Raw genomic sequence first — 19,745 nt, 5'->3', positions numbered from 1 at the left:
AAAATGTCTGTTCTACCGAAGCAGATGATACAGCAATGATCACCGCCAAACGTGTCAATGCGTACAGCTGCCAGATTTTTATAAAGAAGGAAAGCAAAGATTTCAAGGGGATTTTTGCATTCAAAATCAGTCATGGCATACATTACAGTCAGTTCTGTTTGACTCTGCATTAAGCTGGAGAACGCTGTATTTGGGAATTTTTCTGACGGCCCACCACTACCCGAAACTAACCCTAATCCATGATAACTACATGGAGTTAACAGTCGTTTGTTGGAAAAGTCAACTGTAAACTGTACTTCATGTTTGGATCTACCTTTCATTAGCGCTGTTAATTTAAATCCATCTTATTGTTAACCATTCTTTGAGTTACTTTGGTGAAAGAAGTTGGATCGCATAGACTTTCTGCATCAAAGAGAAAAAGTTTAAATCCTGTTTCTTTGTACAACCAATCACAGAAGATGCAACAAAATTCTTGGTCTTATTTTATTCTGGCTGAGTAATTCTGGGTTTCATAATAAACCTGCCCTTTAACATGATTTAAGGTTTATATATATCATTCAGACAGTCTTTTTCTAAAACTAAGTGGGTGGTTCTTGGCCAAAATGAACTGCAATGCAGACCAATAAAAAAGTTTGGCTATAAAATCGAATGTATCGAATTGCCTGTCTTTTTCGTCACACCTAACCCATGTTAAACTACTCTAACCATATTTAATTGCATATTGCTTGACATAAGGCCAAACCATGTGTGAAGCTTCTTGAACATAAGGAAGTACCAATTATACGGACTAATGCAATGATAGAAAAGCAATTAATAGACATTGATCAACATTGTAACATATGGTGCATTGTGTTGTAGACTATTTGTGAAATGGTAATTTACCGTATAGTGGTGTCCATGCGGGACACAGTTAGGAAGGCGGCCAGGTTTGCAGTGTAAGAAGAGCACACAATCAATGTAAACAACCACCAGCTGCCCATGACTATCCTCAATGCAACAGACCCGACCACTGAATCTCCACCTGTGACAATAGGATACAAAACAACAACATTTACAACATGTCAAAGTATATATCCATTATAAAATGTTCAGAAGAACCTGAATGTAAAAAATGGTAGCAATTTATTCCTGAAACACGTCAAAAAGACTGTGTTGTACTAAACTATGTTGTACTGAATTGTACAGCTAAAAAAGTTTTCACTATTAAAGGGACACTCCACTCTTTTGAAAATATGCTCATTTCCAGCTCCCCTAGAGTTAAAATGGATTTTGGAATCCATTCAGTTGATCCCTGGATCTGGCGTACCAATATTAGCATAGCTTAGCATATTCCATTGAATCTGATTAGACCATTAGCATAGCGCTCAAAAAATAACCAAAGAGTTTGGATATTTTTTCTATTTAAAACTTGCCTCTTCTGTAGTTACATTGTGTACTAAGACTGACAGGAAAGTAAAAGTTGCATTTTTTATTAGTTCTAGAGTAATAATCAAGGACTTTGCTGCCGTACCATGGCTGCAGCAGGCCAGTGATATTACGCATTGCCCGAAAATAGTCCCCTGCAATTAAAAGTTACCAAGGGGACTATTTTCAGGTGCTGCGTACTGTCATTGTCTATTGGTATAACTCTTTGGTTATTTTTTAATGCGATGCTACTGGTCTTATCAGATTCAATTGATTATGCTAAGCTATGCTAAAAGAGGTATCGCTAGATCCGGAGATCAGCTGAATGGATTCCAGAACGGTCAAAATCTAATGTTTCACTCTAATGCTGAGTTTACACCAAACGCGGTTTGGGCGTCAAAATCGCGTCTACCGTGCGTGGTTTGCCGCTTGAACATTTTGGATGCATTCGCGCGTGTAGAGCGGAGTAGACGCGCGGAAAAAGCAAGCATTTGACGCGTGTCCGAAGCAAAATCCGCTTCTTGTGGGAGGGGCAACTGCTGTGAGAGTGTCTGTTTGCAAGATGACTGATGTTACTTGTGCATTTATCAAGAGAGTAACCAGTTTGTATTGGGTAACCTTACTATAGGGGAAAAATAAATGGCGCGGGTAGATAAACGTCACGTGACTCAAAAGTGAAGTGTGTATTACAACTTACCAAGTTGCCCAAAGTCCATACTGACACTCTTCCAAGCGAGGTCCTTTTTATTCCTGTCTCCTCTATAGAAATAACAACTTGTGTCATATAGCTTCGAGTGCCTGCTTGAGTGAGTGACTCCGGGCGGGGCTGCCACCACAGCAGCAGGCAGGCTCCTGATTGGTTAACGTGGTGCGAAATTCCGCCAAAGTTCAAATTTTTCAACTCGGGCGTCAGCCGCAAATTCGCGTGATCCGCAAAATGCACAAAAGCACCATTCGCGCGTACCGCGCACAACGCTCAATTCGCGCGAGCTTCACGCGCCAATGAGGCGGAAACCATCTTCCGCTCCGCGCCGAACGCCTCTTCCGCGCCGCGGGACCTCCTGACGCGTGTCAACGCGTCTTCACATTGACTTAACATTGAAATCACTCTCGCTTCACGCCCTTACCGCGGTTGGTGTAAATGCAGCATAAGGGAGTTGGAAAATGACCAAATCTTAAAAAAGTCTCCCCTTAACACAATCACAAGCATCCATTCAAGTTGCAATGATAATTGAAAGTTGAGAGACATGGCAGCTTTCCTGCAAGTGGGTGTGTTTCAGTGCCAACAGCGGACAAACCCCCACTGCTTGAGAGCAGAGAATGCTGCCTATTTTCCCAAGATTTTGATAACTTATTTTATTTACTTGCTGTTTTTTTCTATATTTCAAATTTGGTTACGTGGTTAATAAAAAAATTTTCTGTCATGTGACAAACTCAAAACACATTTAATATCTGACTTCACATGGACTTTAAAGTTCAATATAAAACCACAATGCATACTATACAGCTGCATGCATAAAATGTCACAACTTCCTTTGTTAAATATACCTAAATATGTCTAATAAAAAGCATTTTATATACATTTATATAAATTCCACTACAATTTCTAACCCCTCTAAGGTCTTGCACTTGCAATACAATGGGCATGACTGTAATAAGCAGCACCTAGGAATTTATATGAAATTGCTAGGCAATAGATGAATAAATGTATCATGAATACTGTACTGTATTTGATAAAGTAAATGTCACAGAATCACTTTGTTCCACTAAAATAAAGCACTGCAGACAATTTCAAGCTTCACGTCATACATTATATTTCAGCACAGTGCAACAGTAAATCAGTAAATGCCTACCAACATAAAGTACACATTTAAATGAGATATTCATGTAATTCAAGTGCCTCTGTCATCACCTGTATCAAAATCTTTAAGCTTCTTAAAATTTTGGCATCTTTGGATTATGGGGAAAAACCCCATAAAAGCTTTCAGGCATCTGTTTTTTATGTTCATTTTTTACATTTCTGTGTAAATGAAAAGAAGTCCAAAGCAAATTGGTCTTACATCTCATATGTGTGGAAGTTAGCAAGATGCCTAATGTCTAAAAGTTTCAGTCACACCAAGCCATATCATTATTCTGGCCGTACATCGAGAAATCAAGGAGAATTGCCATTTTAAAAGTGCTACTTCAACAGTACTTCCATATTGAACTTTAAATTGAATTTTGCACACTCATTTTTATGAGTGGTCCGTCTCCTCCCAAACCGTCTGTGACATTACTTACCAATAATAGTTTAAGTTGCTGCTTTAAACATTATGTAGGCTAATATTTTAATTCGCTTCAAATCACTTTGAAGGTTTAACATAATCCTGTTTTTGAACTCTTGGGAAGGAGGCCTACCGCAACAAATTAGAAAGGAAGACCCCTACAAGAGAGTATTAAAAGATTAACATATGGTAATTTCTTCACAGTCCTGAACATTTTTGTAACACAAGCATAATTTCACATTATTAACCTTTGTGTTTGGACTAAGTCAGAAACAGCAGCCTTATGAGCATGCTAATTTCTTATGTTACAAGTTTCACACACCAGGCTTAAGGCTAGTCCTAGACTAAAACATGAGCTGTCTCAACTGAAAATAACTGACAGATAATTAAATATGCCAGTGCCATTGCTTTATCCCAAGACAGACACCAGTAATGTCTTTTTCTTAAGAATGCATTTATAAAAGACCCTTAAACATCTTATTAAATTAGGTCTAGTCCTGGTTAAGCTAAGCCTTGTCTTTGTAACAAGGCCCAAGAGAATCAACAATTAAAAAACAATGTGCTAATATCTCTATGGTGAAAAGCAACAGCAATATGTGACAGGAGCAGCCCAGATTTAATCACTAGGCTTAAACGGGGTGGTAGGCAGGTCAGACATTAATAAAGCCAGCTAGGGTTTAGCATGCTAGCTGCTGAGGTAGTCATTTATTTCATTTTGGACAAGAACCAGCATTCAGTGCTTCATTCAAAGGCACCTTTACACTGTTTTAGTGCACTTTAAAGACCAAAAACATAAATAATGATATGCGCTTTAACATTCCCCTTGCAAGTCTCATATATCATATAAGTTAAATACAGCTATTGATGTTCACCATGCACCATTTACAACATTTTGAAATGTAAATTTTGAGATTAAAATATCACACCAATCATCTAATTCAGTGATCAGATTAATGTGTATTGATTTTATTTAGTTCAGTCGCGACTAATGCTATCTGACGTTTAATGCGTGCCACCATGCTTCATTAGCTTTACCAAAGGGTGTGTTGAGATTTTTCTTTTAGAATATTTGAAGCAAGCAGCTTCTTAAAAAGATCTTAAAAATGGTTCTTTAGCAGCTCAGAACTGAGGACACACTTATGGGGGACATTTCACAACAGTTTTTTAAGATGTCAAATAAAGTGACATATGTAAAGTTTTAGCTCAAAATACCATACAGATAATTTATTATAACTTGTTAAAATGGCCACTTTGTAGGTATGAGCAAAAATGTGCCATTTTGGGGTGTGTCCTTTAAAATGCAAATGAGTTGATCTCTGCACTAAGGGGTTGTGTACACCAAAACTTTTACGCCTGTGGCCGGCGCATGTTTTCAATTGTTTCCAATGGAAGCTCTGCGTTTTTCAAATAAGCCAGGAGCTAGCGGGTTTTTTTCCGCGCTGAAAACCGGCACTCAGCGTTTTTTCCGCGCTCGGCGCTGAGCGTCGAGAGTTGAAAGAGATTCAACTTTGGGAGAAAAGCTACGCTCGTCAATGTCAGTTCTCACACGGCCGCCCAATCACAGTGGAGGAGGGGCGGGACATTACCACAGCAACCAACCGGCAAGCAGCTGAAGTATCACAGCTACCAAAGCGCTCAGCTGAAGAAAGCTGGCACTCAGCTGAAAAACAGCTGGCATTCGGCGTCCTCAAGGCGTTTTCAGCCGCGTTTAAAAGTTTTGGTGTGTCCAGCCCCTAAATGGCAGTGGCGTGGTTGGATAGTGCAGATTAAGGGGCGGCAGTATCCCTTTCTGACATCACAGGGGAACCAAATTTCAATTACCTGTTTTTTCACATGCCTGCAGAGAATGGTTTCCCAAAACTAAGTTACTGGGTTGTTCTTTTTCACATTTACTAGGTGATAGAAGCACTGGGGACCCAATTATAGCACTTAAAAATGAAAAAAGGGTAACTAAGAATCTTCTTAACAAAAAAAGAATCAAACCCATGACCTTGGCTATTCTAACACAATGCTTTACAAATTGAGCTACCGGAACACTGAACGTACAAGCCTGCAATGTTTCTCCATTGCTTTCAAAAATCGAAAACATCATTTAAATTCATTCACATGGCTTTCTTTTGTCTGTGAAACACAAATAGATCAAATTTATGCAAAAGTACTGTATGACTTGTCACATAATACGGTTCTGTCCTTTTTTTATTCACAGAAAATGTTTGCCTTATACACAGCTCTTAAATCTCGCTTGAATGTTTCCATAACTAAATTATTGTACGTCAGGACATAACATGCTATATTTGGAGGGCAGTTTCTGCGGTTTAATTAAAAAAATTGCGTAAAACATTAGTCATTTAAAAAATGATCATCAATGATGACTGTTACGTATGTTAGGTGAACTATAAAGGCGGGAAAAATGTTTTCGGTTCAAAACCACCCGAGCAAAAAATTTATTTTTCGCAAAAACATTTATGCGAAATTGTCATGTTTTCATTGCATGCATTTTTATTTCGCTATTTGAATGTAACTTTTTTACATGTTGCAATTTGAAGGGTAATGGAAACACAGATACTGACACTCAATGCTAAATCTGAACAAGAGGATAAAAAAATTAGATGAACCTTTTCTGAATTTAAAACAAAAATATTCTTAAAAAATAGTTGAGCTGCTACAAATGCTTACAGTACATAGGCAAACATCTCCTAGAGGAAGTGACTGTATTGATGCCCAACATTATCAGATCTCTCTAAGCCCTGAGTCAAAGCGTTACCTGATCTCCTGACTTGTTCGGAAAGCACGCTAAGCTGATGAGTCTTGTATTAAGGTGCCTTTGAGTGAAAGTAAGGGAAAGTAATTGACTGCAGTACCTTGTTGTACAAACGCTCCATAGACAATCCATATAGCGCTGTGCAATGTGTTCGACACGGATGAAGTCTGATGAGCTCCTGGAGGATTCTGGGAACGAAGCATCTGCATCCGTGTCAGCAGAAAGATCAGAACGCCCACCACGGGAATGGCGGCTGCGATGCAGGCCCACACAGCCAGGTCGAAAGGTGCAAACAGGGAAAAGATGTTGATCTTTTCCTCTGGTTTGCGGTGTAGGATCCCCACAGAGTAGTCCATGTAGCGCTTGCTGAAGTCAACAACATTCTCCCGCTCCGGTGTTATAGTGATGGCGGAAACTGCCAGATCTGCTCTCTGCAAAATCACGATACTCAGATTAGTGTGAAGACCCATGAGGACTCACATTTTTTATAATATAGACCTCAGAATGGAAAGGCAGTTAAAGTGGCTTGTGCTTTAGTGTATCTTTATTCACATAATTCAACAAGCTTTAAAAACATCTCTTTCAGAAAAATTTCCCCTGAACAAATTACTTGAAATACACAGGCTGTGACAATTAGACTCAATGTCTAAGGGGCCCTATCTTGCACCCAGCGCAATTGACTTTGTCAGTGACGCATGTATCATTCGTATTTTGCGCCGGCGCACAGCGGGGTTTTTCCCTCCACAGATGCACGTCAGCAAACTAGGGAATGAACTTGCGCTCCCTGGGCGGTTCAGCGCAAAAAGTAGGCGTGTTGCGGCGCAAACCATCTCTTATGCTATTTTGCAGTTTCAAAAAACAATTGCGCTACTAACCAAAAAAAACTAGTCTAAAGTCAGTGGCGCGTTGCGCGTGGTTCATTATGCTATTTTAAGGGCGCATGCTTGACCATAATGTATAGCGTGCACAACGCGCATACACTTTGCTTATCTAATCTACACAGATGCAACAGTTATTTTTGCAAATCATAAATTGTTACACTTAAAAATATTAATACACGAGATAAGGGGAATCATAGTGGTGAGCATTGTGGTGATAGTTTTTATTTATTCTCATGCAAATAACGATTAAAATATTTTCATAACTTTGTTGTGTGGCTGTATTACGTTTATTTTATGTAAATAATAGTTTAAATGTTTTCATAAGAAACCTTAATGTATATGAACTTGATTTGTAAGAATACTTTGGGGTTGGACCTTGCTTGCGTTTCTTGGGTCCGATTTCAAAGCCCCCAAACCCTTTCAGCGGTGAGGGTGGACGCAGCGATGTCCTCTGCTGGCGTCAAGTCCTGAGGCAGATCCACCTCCCGTTACACGGCGTGCCCGATTTATGCTGGCAAGCGTGGGATTCCCCCGTACAAGGACGTCGGTCTCCTCGGCTGTAAACCGCTCCTGGCGTGCGCCTGGTAAATCCGTCATAATAATAGCAACCCGCCATGGAACTTGCGCCCTTGCGTTTAAAGGGAATGTTGGCTAGCGTTCTGATTGGTTTATTTGACGTTACGCCCAAACCACACCTATGAATAATGAACCTACTTCAGACCAACCCCTTATTGATTTGCGCCCGGCGCAAGAGTTATTTCTCACGCCGGGAAAATAGCAACAGCGCCCAAGATCCGCCCACAAACTCACTTGCGCGTTGCGCTTCGCACTTGCGTTTCAGATCGTTAAAATAGAGCCCTAAGTGTTTAATGTCTACACAATTAATGTCAGTAAACAGAAGAGCAAAAATATAATTGCTTTCCTGAACACTTCCCCTCTCTGGCATTGTAAACAGAATCTTTTATGACAAAGGTCAACTTTTAAAAGTTTTTTATTTTAATGTGGGTTAATTAGTTTGAAGAATTAAAAGCTAAAGCATGAGTTACTGTAAACATGCATGAGTAATCACCTACTATTTTTTTAAACCTGTAAAGGTTTTGCATCATTTAATTTCTAATTATGTTGTCTCATAATTTACTAAGCCCTGCTAAAGATTACCAACATTAATTTCTATAGACGTGTTTATCGGAGAAATGTGCAATGCCACGGTTACGCACCTGGCACGAAGTTATCTTCCAGTCAGTGCTTGTTTATCAGTCTGGCTAGTGACTAAACTGACCTTTGGAACTAATACCAAGTGGAAAATAAAAAAGTGTTTTGATTTAAAATGACGAGGGGAGACATGGATCACTGCTTTGCGGATTTGGCAGCTAGGCAAGAATTAAGGAACTATAGCTAACATTGTATACATCAATTTTTCACCTAAGGTTAGCTCAGTGTTATTTTGAACTTGATGTAATTCACTGCTTATTTAATTTGCTTGTAATCAAAAATAATCTACTCTAGAAGGACTCGGTTGTTATTGATTCTATACAGAAGTCTACCGAAAGTTACGTTTGGTCCACAAAAACCATTTGCTGCGGAAACCATCTATACAGGCTAAAACTATTTGTATGTTGGTAAGTGATGGTCCAGCTGGTGAACTGTAACAAGCTAAACTGCTCTTTAATAGACTTGTATATAACTAGATTAATATTATTGCCTTTGGCATGCTAAAAAAAACTTGCCTTGTTGATGAGCTCTCCGATCATTCCATTCCAAGAGCCATTGGGCAGCTGAGAACCATATTTGCTGTCTGCCACCTGGTAGATATCATACTTGAATCCCAAGATTTTGGCCAAGGCATCAAGTACATCAATTGAGAAACCCTTATATCTTTTGGGCTGTCCAAGTATGTTTTCTGCCACCATCACAAATGGATCCTCCTAAAAGGGAAAGGTCATAACCAGCAGGTCCAGGTAATTTTAAAAATACCTACCTACGGTAGGTGTTAAAATATACTTTGAGAAATTGTAGGGCATTCTGGGGAACATTTTTTGTTCTTGATGATTACTGCACATGGCTCAGGGGAGCAATTACATTAAGATCAAAAGAAACATAGAAAAATATATTAACCACATTAAAGGCAGGGTAAAGCGTTTTGTGCTTTTCCATTCAGGCCTACAATATTAAGTATGGGCAAGAGACAAAATTGCTAAACTATCATTAACAATAATTTTGCAGGTATGAGATAAAAGAAAGTTTAAAGTCAAATTCTATCATCACTCACTTACTCTCATATTGTTCCCTTTCAGTCGGTCACTACGACGTCACGTCGTGACCGACGAATTGGGAACTCGCTTAGAGAGACCAATCTGCTTCGTTTACTACAAAAACGCCAATGAACTTGGCATTGAGATATTTGCATAATGCTGGCGCCGCCCCGCCAGGTGCCTTTATAAGCAGCAGGTGCAAATAGGGAAATTAGCTTTTTCGCTTCGAAAGCCGGCTTTATCTGCTACTGAGAAGCTACTCTCTGCTCTTCTGGGAACGGTTGCTGAAGTTGATTGACAAGCAGTACTAACACAGCGGACGCTCGCAGTATTCCACGGCTCTGCATCTTTTTTGTTTTGAGTTTAGTGTGTGCGTTGCCTTCCCTGTGCGCATCATCAGCTGAGCACCTAAAGAGTGATTTCCCTAAAAGAGTGATACGTGAGAGCTCTGTGTCTTTTTAAAGGCAGCCACTCTCTCGTATATGCGGGGATCAGCGTCCTTTTCAGGATAGCTTTTCGCCCGTGCGATCTTGGATGCGAGAAGTATAAGGGTTCCAGTGACGGTCACGAGCGCTGTCTTCGTGCTCAGGCATCGAGCACTCCGGGGCTGCGTTCGTGGAGAGTTTCTGTTCTCTCTGTGAGAGCATAACCCTCTTGGATTGCGGAGACGACTGTCGTTTCTACGGGAACGCTGTCCGCGCCTTTGCAGTGCTGACGTCGCCATGGTGCGGCTGTCAAGCGCTCGCAGGGCGCCCTTCGCGTCACTACGCTGAGTAGGATGGAGGATGCGTCCTCCGCCTACCGGCCTTCTCATCCTCAGCCGGTTGAGGCTCCGGTGGAGACTGCAGAGTCGTGTTCTACGATGTCTGCCGAATCCATTGGACCTCCTTCTGGTCCCGTCACTTCTGCAGCATCAGAGGGGTGTCCATTTTTCCTCCGAGGCAGAGTCGTTCCGGAGATGGCGGCCGTGCCCGCGAGCGGCGGAGACGGTAGAGTTGGAAAGGTTAACCCCTCTCCGCCCGAACCGTCCCGCCCACATGATTGGTACTTCGGAGCTGCTCGGGCCTCTCGGTCCTCTCCTCCTGTGCCTTTCTTTCCCGCGGCACGAAGAGCTGACGTGATTTGCGGCCGTCCGGCCGTTCAGCTTCACCCCTCACCTCCCTCACCAACGGAGCCGCTAAGGGCGGGGACCCCTTCAGTGGAGCGGGATGCGTTCCTGGAGGGACCACCCAACCCTTTCCTCCCGTGTTTGTAGACAGTCGTCCGGTTACGGACGCTGCCCATCAGGCATGTCGGAGAGGCGGCTTCGGCCCTGCACGCAATAACGTTGCTGCAGGCTCACCAAGGCTTTACGAGGGAGCCCGCGACCTTCAGTCGTGCGATGTCCACCACAGTGGTTCAAGATCGCCACCTTTGGCTGTGTCTGGCTGACATGACGGACGCAGACGAGAACAACTTGAATGCTCCTGTCTCACAGACCGGCCTCTTCGGCGAGCCAGGGGAGTCGGACAGCTCCGCTGCGCAGACTGAGGCGATCTCCTAGGTCATGCCCCGGCGGAAGAGAGCTGCCCTTGGTCCACCACGCCGGCTCCTCAGTCTGCCTCTCGCCGTCGGCGTCCTGCGGCGACCACCTCCGTTCCCCTCCTCGGACCCCATCTCGGCAGCGCAGGGGAACCGGTCGTCAGCAGCTCGCCCCGCCCGCTTAGCCGCTTCCCGTGAAATTCGGGAGTTTAAGTGGCCAGTGAAGGGCGACCCGGATTGGCAGAGGATCACTCTTCAGGAGATGGAGCTCCTTCCCCCGATAGAGGGTCGGGTGGAAAATCCTTGGTTTGCATATGTTCCACCGGCTGTTCGGCCGGTACCCACTTAACCACACATAAGAGTGCATTCCTCTTCCCTCTCTAGGTCTCCGGAGGATCGAGAGAGCCGTGAGCGGGTTCACACCAGCTCCCCTACCTCTCCTCTATCGCCTGCGGGTGACCTGAGGAGTCCGAGCTCTCCGCTGAGGAGACCGGACCACCAGCACCCTCATCGGAGTCTGCACTCTCCGTAGAGGAGACCAGACGACCGTTACCCTCAGCGGGCTCAGGTCAGTGTCACACACACATACTGTAGATGTTTATGCTGTCACAGCAGACGCACCGGCAGTCCCACCTGTCTCGCTTCGCTGCCCCACCGCGGGTACTTCGGTAGTGTCGTTATTTCTCCTCGTACGGTGCCTGGGTGCTTGGCTTCAGTTCCCAGCCCGTTTCGTTGGGTTTTACGCACGATCCGCCTCGGTTACGAATCCGGCACTCCCCAAAATTCGGGCTTTCGTTTCACTGTGGTGAAAGCGTCCGATGCACATGTACTGCGTGCAAAAGTCGATATCCTGTTGGCGAAGGATGTTCGAGCCGGTCCCTCTTACCGAGATGATGATGATGATGATAGGGTTTTTCCAGCCTTTATCTCATAGTACCCAAAAATACGCGGTGGGTTACGATCGATTTGATTTACGCACCGGCTCTACGAAGGTGTTCTTTTTGGATGATAACGCCGAGGCTCGTATTTCAATATTCAGATCGGTTTGCAGCCTTAGACCTGTAAGACGTGTACTTTATGTGTCCATCTCCCCTCGCTTTAGACCGTTTTTTCGCTCTGCGTCCTGGGGTGGGCATATTAATACTAAGTACACCGTTCGAGCTGTCTCTCTCTCTCCGTGTCTCCATGTAGTCACGGCATTAAAATATCAGAGAGAGAGAGTTGTTCGCATTCTGCTTTTATGTACGTCGACTTATAATAGCCCGTTCTCGGCAGACGTGCGCGAACACAGAGAGTTAATGCTTCGGCATCTCGCTCGTTTAAGTCTTCAGGTCGACTGGGAAAGAGCAACTTTGCCCCGTGCAGAGGTTCTTTTTTCTCAGTATGGAAATAAGACTCGATCGACTAATTGGCGTGTTTTATAAGAGCGCGCAACCTAGTCAGTTCTGACTTGCCTCGGTTTAATTCGAGGGAAGTACGCGGTCCCTCTGAAACAATTTCAGAAGCTCCTGGACATATGACAGCATGCTGCGGCTGTGACATCCGCCCGAGCTGCTTCATATGAGACCGCTTCAGCGTTGGCTTACGATCGAGTCTCGAGGAGAGCGTGGCACACCGACATACACCGTGTAAACATTGCACCTGCGTGTCATTTCAATTTTTCCCCGTGGTAGACCCGGCATTTCCTATAGAAGATATGCCCCTGAGGGGTCTCCTGGCATTTTCTAGCATGCAATGCCCTCAGCACGGGATGATCAGCCACGTATGACGGGCTTGCAGTCTCAGGGGTGTGCATAGCACCCCAACTGCCGCGAGCGGTGCGCTGTATATCTGGGACTTGTACGCTCCGCTATGGAGATGCGAGGGAAGGATGTATTAGCCGACACCAATAACATTGCGACTGTTGCGTTATTTACCGTTAAGGCGGTTTTGCGCTCTCGTCACCTGTTGCATCTCGCTCGTCATCTCCTCCTTTGGAGTCAGAAGCATCTGAGGTCCCTTCGTGCCATTTACATCCCGGGTACGCTCAATACAGCGGCAGACGCGCTTCCCGAGCTGCGCCCCCGGCGAATGGCGACTCCACCCCCAGACGGTCCAGCTAATTTGGAAGAAGTTCGGTTGTGCGTAGATAGATCTGTTTGCGTCGCCGGACGATACCCACTGTCGCCTATTTTATTCACTAACCGAGGGCAGCCTCGGCGTGGATGCGTTGGCACACAGCTGGCCGCGGGGGATGCGTTAATACGCATTCCTTCCAGTGAGCTTTATTGCGCAGACTCTGTGCAAAGTCAGGCAGGACGAGGAGAGCCTTTTATTAGTCGCCCCGTACTGGACTCCAGGAATTGGGTTTCAGAGTTAATGCTCCTCGCGACAGCCCCTCCCTGACGATTTCCCCTGAGGAAAGACTTTCTTTCTCAAGGAAGGGGCACATTATGGCACCCGCGCCCCGACCTGTGGGATTTCCATGTATGGTCGTTGAGCGCGCGCAAGGTTTAGGTGATTTATCGCAAGCGGTATCTAACACCATCGACGCGGTTCGAGCACCGTCCACAAGACGGGCTTACGCGCTTAAAGAAACCTTTCTCGTCACCCGGTGCTCTTCGCAACGCGAGGACCCCAGAGAATGCCCATTAACATTGTGCTTTTATATCTTTAACATAGGTTAGATGGTAGGCTGTCCCTCCGCCATTAAAGTTGATATCGCCGCTATTTCTGCTCATCACTCTCTTATCAACGGCAGATCAGTTGGCCAGCATGATTTAATTATTACATTTAAGAGGCGCTCGCAGGCTAAACCCCTCGCGCCCTCCCTCTTTCCTCCTGAGACCTGTCCATGGTGCTGAAGCCTTCAGGTCTCCCTTTTGAGCCTTTGCAGTCTACGAGTCTGAGGTTTTTATCAATGAAAACTCTGACCCTGATAGCATTGGCCTCCATGAAGAAGAGTAGGGGATTTACATGCATTCTCTGTTGACGATTCGTGCTTTAGTTTGGTCCTGCTGTCTCTCTGAGACCCAGACCAGGCTACGTGCCCAAAGTTCCCACCACTCCCCTCAGAGGTAAGGTGGTGAGCTTGCAAGCGCTGCCCCCGGAGGACGCAGACCCAACCATGGCTTTGTTGTGCCCCGTACGCGCACTGCGACTCTACGTGGTTCGCACGCAAAGCCTCAGGACCTCAGACCAGCTCTTTGTTTGTTATGGTGGCCAGCAGAAAGGGAAAGCTGTCACTAAGCAGAGGATGTCTCATTGGATAGTTGATACTATCACCCTGGCTTATAATCTTCAGGGTATTCCTTGCCCCTTTAATTTGAGAGCGCACTCCACACGGAGCGTTGCCTCATCTTGGGCTTTAGCTCGTGGTTCCCCGCTAACAGACATCTGTAGAGCTGCTGGTTGGGCGACACCTAATACGTTCACTAGATTTTACAGTGTTCGTATCGAGCCTGTATCCTCTCGTGTTCTTTCCTCCACCAGGGGGAGCACGGAGAGCAGTCTCGCAGGTCGGCTTGCAGCCTCCAACTGATGCTTCATAACTGTGTCAGTATGGAAGGCCTTCAGAACAAAAATGCGTAATGGTTTGAATTGTTCTTCCTCCGCTGCCTTGGCAGCCTTTGTTGCGGAGCATTGGCTGTCAGCCTTTCACTAGCTGTATCCTCGCGAACCTACGTGTCTGGCTCGGGCTCCACATTGTGTCCCACCGGGTTCCTTTGTGAGTATTTTTCCGTGGGGTTAATCCTACCAGCCCACGTTTCCCTTAGCAGAGCACTGCTTTGCTTACACAGCCACGGCTGTCTTTATTCCTCAACTACGGTTGACTTTCGCCCACCATTAGCCCTTAAGACGGGTGGTGGCTTCCGCAGCGTTCCTATCCCGCTCAGGTAGGGCGCTTCCCAGTCGCTGGCACTTCTGTGGGGTTAAAGGAACATCTAGTGCCCGGCCTTCTGCCCTAAAACCTACCTCCTCCTCCTTAAGTGGAACCGGAGGGCTTTTACGCAGTCACTGGAAGAGGTCAGCCCCTAGTGGCGTTTTGATAGGGATTCCCAATTCGTCGGTCACGACGTGACGTCGTAGTGACCGACTGAAAGGGAACGTCTCGGTTACGGATGTAACCCTCGTTCCCTGAAGGAGGGAACGGAGACGTCACGTCCCGTCGCCACAGGTGCTGCCACCTGCTGTTACGACCGGTCACACTTTCTCCCGGCTTTCTCAGCGAAAAGAAGCTAATTTCCCTATTTGCACCTGCTGCTTATAAAGGCACCTGGCGGGGCGGCGCCAGCATTATGCAAATATCTCAATGCCAAGTTCATTGGCGTTTTTGTAGTAAACGAAGCAGATTGGTCTCTCTAAGCGAGTTCCCAATTCGTCGGTCACGACGTGACGTCTCCGTTCCCTCCTTCAGGGAACGAGGGTTACATCCGTAACCGAGACGTTCCAAAACATTTGAAAGTAAAACATGTTTTTTTTAAGATGATATAATTCAAATACCATGAGTTTCAATGCAATCTTCCTAAGTCTTAGCCATACTGTATGATATGTAATAGATTAAAACTTAACTGAAAATTGTTTCCTCCATATACACTTCACTTTCATAGTATTGTCCTACTAAGTACTGACAAGCGTATAATCAGTGTTAAAGAACAATTATTTGATTTATTTATTAATTATTAATTATATAATTTAATATTATTTAATTCATTCTGGGCACTTAACACAACTCATCTGTATCATCGTAAGGCTTACCAAACATTTACATGTGTTCATTGCAATGCAGACACTTTAATCCAAAGCAAATTCCAATATGAGATAGCATTTAACATATTTCTAAGGGTCATGGTCTGAGGGACTTGGGTAATTAGAAGGTAGATACAGTACATTTACCGATCTGAGGGTAAGTAAATCATGATAGAATTTTCATTTCTTATTAAACAATTTAAATACTAACACACAAATCAACATCCATACATACAGTACAAAAAATATCAAATGAGAAAACAAAGTATTACCAACAACGTCACTACTTTCACTGTGACTCCCTGCATGCCATTCTCAATACGACTCTCCTTCAGACTTCCATTTAGCCCATGGACAGAATCCCACGTAGCCAACTGCAAAACAAAGAACAATAAAGAACTGATTAAATGGTCACAAGTGGTCATTCTACAGCTGAATAAAGTCCTAGTAAAGATTACAGCAACTAGTAAAGAGATAAAAAAGTTGAAGTGAAGTGTCCATATGTATAGTAGGACAGGGTCCTTTCATGAGGTAATTAATTCAAACATACAAAAATACAAAAACGTATGATTATCATAAAAAATAACAAAGCCCCGTCACAATGTCACAGGGGCAAAACCAAATTGTAAAACAATTGACAAACGTGGACATAAAAATTAATACAAATTAGCCACCTCGTAAAATACGTATGATTTTTAAATAGAATTTAAAATACATAAGGACCTTTATTCTGCAAAATACACACTTTTATTTAACTAAGGTTTTAAATGTTTATTTTAAAATATCTAGCCATTATATCATACCGTTACACAATAAATCTTGGGATTGCCTTGAATATGAATGATGCATTCGTTCTATCCTTTGTGGCTCAATGAAAGAAAGCAGTTTAGGGATGCATTTCCGAATTCAGATGGGCGTACTAGCCTTCAGTCGTGCTGCTGTTATGTAATCAGTCATGGGATGCAACTTTCGGAGGTCACAGCATTCAAAACAGGACAGAGCTACTGTCTATCACTCCGTGGCACCCTTAGCAACATGTACCATGTGTAGCATTCTGTTGCTGTTTACAGTTCGTCAGGGATTCTTTTTTTCCCAGAAGAAGAAAGACTTTTGTCTTTGTCAATGATACACATTTGCTTACAATCATTATAACCGTTTTATAAAAGCAATAAGGTACTCAAGGCTAAAAAGTGATTTTTTGACCTTGTAAATAATGGAAACATTCTTTAAGTATGTTTTACAAGCAAATACTAGTTTGTCTTTTTACTTAAAAATGGCATGTTTAATTCAGTACATTACTTGCAGTTTCTTTGTCATGTATTGTTCTAAAATACATATGTAAATTTAAATACAATCTCCTAAGTAATATTTACTTATTGTTCGCCATCTAATCAAATCACACCAACAAATGAACAACTCAAGTAAAATATACTCAGTACAGCAAGATAATTGATGCGCATGCGTCTTTGACTTTGAGTCTGAAGTGACGAGCACAGAGGAAAGGAAGGGAGACTTCACGACGGCTAATTTGAATTTTACCACGGTAAGTTAAGTTATTAATATGCTTATTAATTAATTGAGGTATGTTTGCTAAAGGTGTAGAGTTATTAAGCTATCTGCAGTCCCAGTGGTTTGTGCCTACCGTTTCCTTTTATCGAGTTACAGTCAGATGCTAACGCTAACAGTGTTCATGTTTATGTTTTTGGATAAGATTTTTGGATAACGTTAAAATGTAATCTTAGTTTTGTTTTGTTAAACACATGGAGTTTGGGATTTGCACCACTATCCGTTATTAGAAAACGCGATCTCTGTAGAAAACAATTGTCTTAAGTTTTATATATAACGTTAATCCTGTCAGACGAATATTTTAAAAACATCCGCGCAAACCTTGCTCGAGGCTTTGCGTGTCGTGTTCGAGCATTCTGTCCCAGAAAAGTTTGAGGTGCCGAAATGTAATAATCACCCTGTTTTTCGTGTATTAATCACACATGATTAACGATAGGGTACTTTTTAAAATGCACGTGTACAAGGCAAATATTAATTTGAACTTCATTTTTATTGTTTACCTTATATTGTTTTATATTGTCAACCTTATTTAAGTTGTAAAGCCTGTATTTTATTTCATGATGTTCTTTTACTGACCAACATCCAATTTACACGTGGTTGATATCTACAAGCAGTTGGAGATTCTAATTTGTTAAAAGATATATGGGTGTTACTCTTGAGTAAAAGACGTTAGTGTAGTTTCAAATTTGATCATAAATGATTCAAAATGAATGCCATGAATGACACCGGCAAATTATTAATGTTTAATTTACATAACTGCATAACCACAGTCAATGAATTGTAAAGGTAAGTTTAGTTGTAAGCATACCTCATGTCAGTAAGATCAGTAAATATATTTACAATTGTTAAAAAAATATTTTCTGACATGAACATTTCTTACATTCTTTTACAGATATTGCACCCACTATTCAAGCTAATGCAAGATAAGTTGGCAATGCACACCTATCTTTAATTTCTTATACTTCATAATAAAAGGTTTACTGGTATGTTTTAAATCATATGTTAGGATTGCACTTAAAGGACAAGTTCGGTATTTTAGACTTAAAGCCCTGTTTTCAGATTGTTTATGGTCAAATAGAATGGTTTTGACTGAAATTTCGACATTTTCGGCTGCCCTGAGAATTTTCGCTTGTTTGTGTTTCAGCTCAGACCTCTACAATGGCTTTATAGGTGCACTGGAACAATCCTTCCTAAAATGCATTAAACTTTCGTTTACAAAGACGTGAAACTCACCGAGTGGTCAGGGGTGTTCACTGATATGCTCACACAAAAATCGCTGCAAAAGATGTTTTCCAACAGCTGTTTTAGCATTCGTTGTTAACTTGTGGACCTATTTCCCAAAACGCCTCACACCCGTACATTCTTCCGCTTAGAGCTTGAATAATAAACACTCCAGCCCAGGAGGTGGCGCTAATCCGCCTTTGCCAATTGCAAGAATAGAAACAAAGTTCCCGGCGCGGAGTAATACCGTACCTCACAGGACGTCTAATACAGTCAATGGAGTTGGTAAAAACTACGATAAAACCTGTTGGAATGCGTCTTTTGGAGCGATTTTTGTGTGAGCATACCAGTGAACACCCCTGACCACTCGGTGAGTTTCACGTCTTTGTAAACGAAAGTTTAATGCATTTTAGGAAGGATTGTTCCAGTGCACCTATAAAGCCATTGTAGAGGGCTGAGCTGAAACACAAACAAGCGAAAATTCTCAGGGCAGCCGAAAATGTCGAAATTTCAGTCAAAACCATTCTATTTGACCATAAACAATCTGAAAACAGGGCTTTAAGTCTAAAATACCGAACTTGTCCTTTAAATGATATCGCTGTTGAATGATATTTCATATCTTTCACATTTGTTATAACTGGGCTGCGTACTGCCTGCGATTTTGAACTTCAGAGCTGAAGGTGCGAGTGGAGAAATAGTCCAATATCATAACAATCTTAAAACTTCTAAATATACCCGTGTGTGTACCCGTGTGCGTGCGTGTGTGCGCGCGCGTGCTCGCGCGTGTGCATGTATGTATGTATGTATGCGCGTGCGTCTGTGTATTTTGAATTTAAAATGTTTTAACTCAGAAGGATCTGGATCACAGGTCATTTCATCTGAGATCAATCCGCACGCAACAGCTGGAATCACTTACTGATTCACACAAGGGAGGACACAAGTCAGCCGTTTCCTGAAGTTCACGTCAGGTAAGTGTTTGTAATTAAATGTTAATTTTAGAATATATTAATTGGCAAAGACGCAAATACTCGACGTTTTTGTAATTATACTTTTGTAAAGATACATTAGAAGTGTGTTATGTTACGTGACCGAAGTAAAGTGGAGCTATTTTAGTTAAGATAAAAAGCCTGGATATAGGGTTGGTTTA

At 42.9% G+C, this 19,745-nt stretch overlaps 1 protein-coding gene across 1 annotated transcript in view; it reads right to left on the bottom strand.

Annotated features, from left to right (window-relative positions):
• grid1b (glutamate receptor, ionotropic, delta 1b) overlaps nt 1-19,745 on the bottom strand; it is a 414,521-nt gene that overhangs the window by 28,365 nt on the left and 366,411 nt on the right. The window contains 4 exon segments of the mRNA XM_065242651.2: nt 883-1,021; nt 6,530-6,860; nt 9,038-9,235; nt 16,084-16,185. Of these exon segments, the coding sequence (XP_065098723.1) occupies nt 883-1,021; nt 6,530-6,860; nt 9,038-9,235; nt 16,084-16,185 (770 nt within the window).

The sequence above is a fragment of the Paramisgurnus dabryanus genome, chromosome 1, assembly GCF_030506205.2.
Source record: "Paramisgurnus dabryanus chromosome 1, PD_genome_1.1, whole genome shotgun sequence".
Classification (NCBI taxonomy): domain Eukaryota; kingdom Metazoa; phylum Chordata; class Actinopteri; order Cypriniformes; family Cobitidae; genus Paramisgurnus; species Paramisgurnus dabryanus.
This window is presented reverse-complemented; position numbering and strand designations above follow the sequence as displayed.